General features: G+C 56.1%; 1 protein-coding gene across 1 annotated transcript; it reads right to left on the reverse strand.

Moving 5' to 3' along the window:
• Positions 1–4,021: 4,021 nt before the first annotated feature.
• On the reverse strand, positions 4,022–5,422 carry LOC117244988 (metallothionein-1). Its single transcript, XM_033517182.1, has 3 exons — positions 5,248–5,422; positions 4,856–4,921; positions 4,022–4,292 (listed from the first exon to the last, which is right to left on the reverse strand). The coding sequence occupies exons 1-3, from the start codon at positions 5,276–5,278 to the stop codon at positions 4,198–4,200; spliced, it is 192 nt and encodes a 63-aa protein (XP_033373073.1). The 5' UTR covers positions 5,279–5,422; the 3' UTR covers positions 4,022–4,197.
• Positions 5,423–6,485: the final 1,063 nt, after the last annotated feature.

The raw sequence follows: 6,485 nt of genomic DNA on the forward strand, positions 1-6,485 counted from the left end.
CGTGCTCACCCCCGGGCCGTGCTCACCCCGGGGCCGTGCTCATCCCCGGGCCGTGCTCACCCCGGGGCCGTGCTCACCCCCGGGCCGTGCTCACCGGGGGCGGTGCCGTGCCGTGCTCACCCCGGGGCCGTGCTCACCCTGGGGCCGTGTCCTACTCCGGGACCGAGCCCTACTCCGGGACCGAGCTCACTCTCGGGCCGTGCTCACCGCGGGGCTCTCCCCGGGGCCGTACTGTGCTCACCGGGGTCCGAGCCCTACCCTGGGGCCATGCTCACCCCGGGGCCGTGCCGTGCTTACCCGGGTCACGGACCTGCTCGCCCACCCCGCTCCCAGCCCGCTGCAGGGGTGTCCCACCTGCACGCCCCTTCCCGGCAGGATGCTGCACTCCGAGGGACCGAGACGCTGAAATGCGCGGGGTATGGGGGTAACAGCGCTGGCTTGGCACTGCCACCAGGTCCTGCACGCTTGGGACACGGCCCCGTGGCGCAGCCCCACATGTCCAACGCTGTGCTGGAGCTCAGGGGTGGCTGTGGGGTGCATGCGGCTGTCCCTGAGGATGAGACTGACTGTTTCAGCACCCCACTGGAGAGTGGGATGGCCCTGGGCAGCCCCCGTGGGGCTGGAGTGTTCAGATGGCCTCCCAGGAGGGGTGAAATCACAGAACACCCTGAGATGGAAGATATCCACAAAGATCATCGAGTCCAACTCCTGAACCTGTGAAGGACAACTCCAAAAAGCACACCATGTGCCTGAGTGTGTCGTCTAAAAACTTCCTAAGTTCTGTCAGGCTTGGTGCAGTGACCACTTCCCTGGGGAGTCTGTTCCGGGGGCCCAACTACCTTCTGGGTAAAGAACATTTTCCTAGTACCCAATCTAAACCTCCCTAGACAGAGTTTCATGCAGTTCCCAGGGTGAGCACGGGGATGCAGTGTGGGAGCTTGGCATTACCAGCTGGGAGCTGCTGGGAATCACTTTCTCATCCCTGTGAGTTTTCCACCTTGTCACAGGGTTTATGTGCCAACTGGCTTCCACCACCTTGTGCGTACCCGTGGCCAGTTCAACATCCAGCATGGAAAACAGTGGCTGGGCCAGGACCAGGCTGTCCCCATGCCTGCACCCCCTGCTCTTGGTGGTGCCACAGATGGGGCAAGTGTGGGTTCAGAGCCGGTGCTGTAGACAGGGTCCATCCCCGTGGAGCCTGGGCCAGTGGGCTGTAGGACTAGGAGAGGACGAGTGACCCAGGGTGGTTGTGCCAGGGAACAGCTCGTGCTTGTTTGCAAAAGCACAGAGTTAATTTTTCCTGGCAGTGTTTGCCAGCAGCAGCGAGGCGAAGCCAGCAGGCATTGCACACGCCACTGGCTGAGCGGGAAGCAGGAGAGGTGGAATAACCGAGCACGTGTGGTGTCACTGCACATAAACAGGGATTGTGAAATAACTTCCCTCCCGGACACCCCCAGCACAGTGCTTCGGGAATGTGCTGCACCCGCGGCCCCCCTCCAGCAGGGCGGGTTCTGCTGCACCTGTGGTCAAGGAAAAGAGAGCCCCAACCACCCAAAATGGGATCGTGCACCCCTGCATGGGACCATACCAAAAGTGAGGGATGACTGTGCAGGGTCAAAGCTGCAGGGAAAGCAGGGGAATTCCCAAATTGCTAGGAATCCTGAATATAGGGGGGCTGTGCTGAGTCCTGGGACACATTGTCCTGGGCCCAAGTCACTGTGAGCGGGAAAAGGAAGCACAATATCCCCACAGTACTGTAGGTGAAGCTGTGATGGGAAAAGAGCCTGGAAAATGCCTGATTTCCCAATCTGAGCATTTCCAATAAATAGTGAGGTCATCCTGCAAGCAGAATGGGGAGGAATGAATGAGTATCCCCTGAGGCGTGGGCTTTCTGAAAGGCCATGCCAGACATCAGTGGGGAGAGGAGAGCTCAGAGGGGCATTCTGTATTACTGCTGGTATTCCAATTTCCCAGGGCGTGGAGTAGTTAAACACAAGGTCTGTTCCCATGTAAGAGGAGTGCCAGGTCCAACTCTGCTTTTATAACAGTCATAAAGTGAGCAGCAGAGCTGAAGCTGCCCAGCATGGGTCTCAGCGCTCAGAGTTGGTATATTGGAACCTCTGTCTGCCCACCTCCCTTGCCCCCCTCACCCCCACCACTTCCCCTGGACGCAGGGGACAGCATCTGGCAGCTGCTCTCCATCATGGCATGGGACACAGGGATGGGCACAGCACAGAGCCATGGGGCAGGACCAGTGCAAACCCACAGTGGCCAGCAAAGCCAGACTGATTGTATGAGCTTTGCTGGTTAAACCACATGTTTGGTGATAAATCCCATTAGCAACCTCTCTTTCACTCTTGTTGTGAGCTCACCGATGAGGTTTTTGTATGGTTGGCACTTCCATCTCTCTGGGTTGGGAGGAATGAAGATAACCCTGCTCTTTGCAGAGCAGAGTTTAGTGTGATTGCTCCATGTCTGCCACGTACCTGCCCTGCCTAAATTCAGCTGACATAGGGGTGGCCTTTGCATCCGTCAGAAATGTGGGGTGATGGTGACTTCTCAGGGGATACCCTGAGGAAGGTGCCCTTTGGCTGATGGCTGATTTGCTCCAGAGCAAAGGGGTGTGGGAACTGACAATGGTCAAATAAGAGATTTTTAGGCTTCAGGCATTAGCTTGAGCCTGTATGAAACTAAGTCACACAACATTCTCACTCTGGACTGAGAAATCATAAGGAGGAATCCAAACAGTCCTTGGAGAGGAAAAACGACCTTTGCAGATGTTGTTTGTCGCCTTGTTGTTTACTTGTAAGAAACAGTCAAGGGTTGTTGTTCCTAACCGACCAATGATGGTGATGTGTTAGTTTCCTGACCAATGAGAGTTTTACCTTTTCGACCCTCTTGGAACCGTCTGTAAAAGAAGATCTGGAAGAATAAAACTTGCTCTCTTTTGCAACCAAAGCTAGAGAGTGCGTGTTGTCATTTTGCCATTCCTAATACAGTGTGACAAAGGGGTATCCCCTAGGGATTGGCACTGTGAGCAGCCCATGGGCAGGAGTGCTGTGCTGTAGGCTGTGCCAAATCCCTGTCTGAGTCCTGGGGTGGTGACTGGGTGGGTCAGGAAAGGTTTTTTACCTAAAAATTGGCATGAACGGCTGCATTTGAGGAGTGCAGGGACAGGCAGAACCTGTCATGTTCCTGGGAAGCAGCAGGGTGGCACATGGCACCTGGGGTGCAGCATTCTGGCAGCAGCATGGCTGTGCTTGGGCAGAGTGATCATCACACCCTGACACAGGCATCATGGGCATCACATCCCATTGTGGGCTTTGCACCCTGGCATAGGCATCCATCCCATTGTGGGCATTCTGCCCCATCACAGGCATTGCACCCAATCACATCCCATCATTGGGATCTTGGTGTGGGCATTGCAAACCAGAGTGGGAATCACACTCTGGTTTGGGCATCATGTCCCATCCCAGGACTGAACCCTGTTGCAGGCCGTGCACCCTACTGTGGGAATCACACCCCATTATGTGCACTGCACCCCATAGTGGGGAGCCAGGTCACCTGAGGCTCCCCATGAGCACCCAGCCATGCTGGCAGGGGGATAAGCAATGTGGTTCTTCCAGCCAGTTCAACTGAACTGCCAGGAGGAAAACTAAACCTGTTTCTCTGCCACCCCACCTGCCATGGAAACATTCCCCCTGGAAATGGGCAGGGCTGGGGTGGTTATTACAGTGAAAGCTTGTAATAACAAGCTACTCATTAGCCCTGAGGATCTCTGGTGGAGGAGACAGCATGGGATTTGCCCCTGGGTAACAAGAGAGTGTGTGTGGGGGGGAAAATCCCCTGTTGTGTAGGGAAAGTGTTAAAACAAGAGTCAGAACTACTGGTAGGGAAAGCAGAGCCAAGATTAGAAGACAGGAGCAAAAATAAGACACAGGCTCTTTGCCATGACCTCCCACATGCACTGTCCTCCCGCTCCCCAGGGAAAATGCCGCACCCAACAGAAGTGCCAAGTTCCTTATGGGCCTTTATATACATATCACTTTATTTAGGTAGCTTATTACATGTCAAAGTGACAAACACTAAAGAAATCTGAACACATATATAAAAAAAGACAACCAACATACACAATAAGGTTATTCTTCTTTGGCCCCCCCGATGTGCATCACCCCCAGATGTGCAGCCAGGGGTCCCCTATTTGCAGCAGCTGCACTTGGCAGAGGGGGGCCCCTTGCAGACGCAGCCCTGTGCACACTTGGCACATCCAGCTGGGCAGCAGGAGCAGCAGCCTGTGGGAGAGACAAAAAAAAAAAGAGTAAAATTAAAGGACATTCTTGGGAAGTCTCAGTTTGGAGCTCAGGGGCTCTCAGTGTTTTGGAGACCTCCCATGTATTCATGTCATTCCCTTTTAGCAGCATCCACATTCTTGGCAGTGTCTTCCAGGGTGTTCGTGCAGCCAGGGCTGGCACTTGAGAGGCAAGGGGAAAGTGTGGAACTCCTGGGGGCTCACCAGGATTCCCCCAGTCCGTCTCTTTGCACACCCTCTTGGCACATAGCATCGGGAGCACCCAGAAGTAATCCCAGTGCTGGTTTCCATCCCAGCATCCCCTTGTGCTGAGCCTGAGATGCTATTGCGGGGAATGCTCAGGTTTAGGTGGTACTGAGTGACTTGTATTGCCTGGAGAGGTGGTGGGATTTGCACTGTGCTCCTTTGGGGGGAAAAAGCCATATGTGAGAAATAAACTCGCCACTGGCAATGCTAAGACTGATTTGATTCAGTGCATACACGGGTATGGAGTGAAAACCCCCTGAGTGTTTCTGTGTCCCCCGGGGGCTCAGAGATCCTTCTTACCTTTTTTGCACGATGTGCATTTGCAGTTTTTGCATTTGCAATTGTCTCCGCAGGTGCAGGTGCCACCTAAAACGTGAAGAAAAGGAGAAAAAGAGGTTGAGAAGTGGTGGTGGGAGGGCATACCAAAAACCCAGACATCGGCGGGGAACAGCACTTCCCTCCGAGCATCCACCGATGCTTCAGCCTCGCTCAGAGGGGAATTCCCAGCCGCTTTCCAGTGAGATGCTCGCAGTGTGACACCGCAGTGCTGGGAGAGGACTTCAGCTGCTGTCCTCTCCCGAGACAGAACATGGGGAATGGCGGTGGAGGCCGGCGGGCGGGAGGGCCGGTGTTCCCGCTGGGATGCTGGGGGCTCCCGCTGCCCCCCGGGATGGAAGGAAGCGCTGCCTTACCTGTGGCACAAGGGCAATCCTGAGAGTCCATGTCTGGCTGGGCTGGGTGCGGGCTGTCGGACGCGTTGGGCGACGGGAAGAAGCTTTGGCAGGACTCGCCGCCGCCTCCTATTTATCCTTGGCCAGGCGAGAGCGAGTGCAAAACCTCCGCCCCTGCAGCCTGCGCACGGCTTGGCGCGGCTCCTGCCCCGGGCGCTGCTGATTCACTGCCCGGGCAGCGGGACCTGAGGCTCCCGCAGCCCCCGCGCCCCCTCCCCGGACTGCTGTGGCAGCTTGGAGGGCTGCCGGGGTGACCACCCCTCTCTGCTGAGATGCTGGAAGGGGTGCAGAGAGCGGCCAGATCTCATCACGCTGAATACACCTGTCTGAGGAGTGTTGCTGCACTCGACGGGGCTGGGGACTGAGGGGGTGCACCCAGGGAGCCCCCACAATCCAGCCCTTGATTGATTGACTGATTGATTGATTGATTGATTGATGCCAAAATCAGTCTGCCAATCTGATTTGGGGGATACATTAATCCAGGAAGTACCTGTCCACCCTGCCTAATCAACCACTGCTGGGAATTCTCAGTCCCCTCCTCACAGAGCTGGCACAGTAGGGTGATGGGGAGCTGGCACCATGAGGTGACAGGGATTCAGTCCCTGCTTGAGACCCTGTCCTCCGGTTCCTACACCCTCCCCGCAAGCAGGAGTAGCAACAAGCTGGACTGGCCTGGCCAGAGCCTGCCGTGCCCTCCCAGTGCCCCGGGACACTGGCACCCACGTCCCCTCGGCGCCGTGCATGGCACCTCGGGGCCTTGTCTCCTTCCTGGCTGCTGTGCTCCATCCCACTCTTCTGAATTAATTTCCGTGTGCCATTACCTGGGTGTGCAGGGGAGGAGAGTGGCAGGCGAGCTGCCATCACCCTGGTCAACTCCTCCAGCGGGTTTTACCCACCCACTCGAAAGCGCAGTGAGGGTTTGGGATGCTTGCTGAGATTTTTGGTGTGGGTACATGCTACTTCATGTGCAGGAGGCATTGTCAGCCGTGGAGCATCCCTCCTCATTCCTGTGTTTCTGTGTGCTCCTTGGTGTCAGTGATGCCCCATCCTGGCTGCCCCCTGCTCTGAGACTCCTTTGCCTTGGGGTTTTATCCCAGCTGGGCTTTTGCCTGAGGTACCTGGCTGAGGCAGTTTGTCAATGCTAATCCAGCCAAAACAGGGGCCCAGGGAGTATTTTTACCACTCAGCTGTCTGGGCTT

Source organism: Parus major, chromosome 11, assembly GCF_001522545.3.
Source record: "Parus major isolate Abel chromosome 11, Parus_major1.1, whole genome shotgun sequence".
Lineage (NCBI taxonomy): Eukaryota > Metazoa > Chordata > Aves > Passeriformes > Paridae > Parus > Parus major.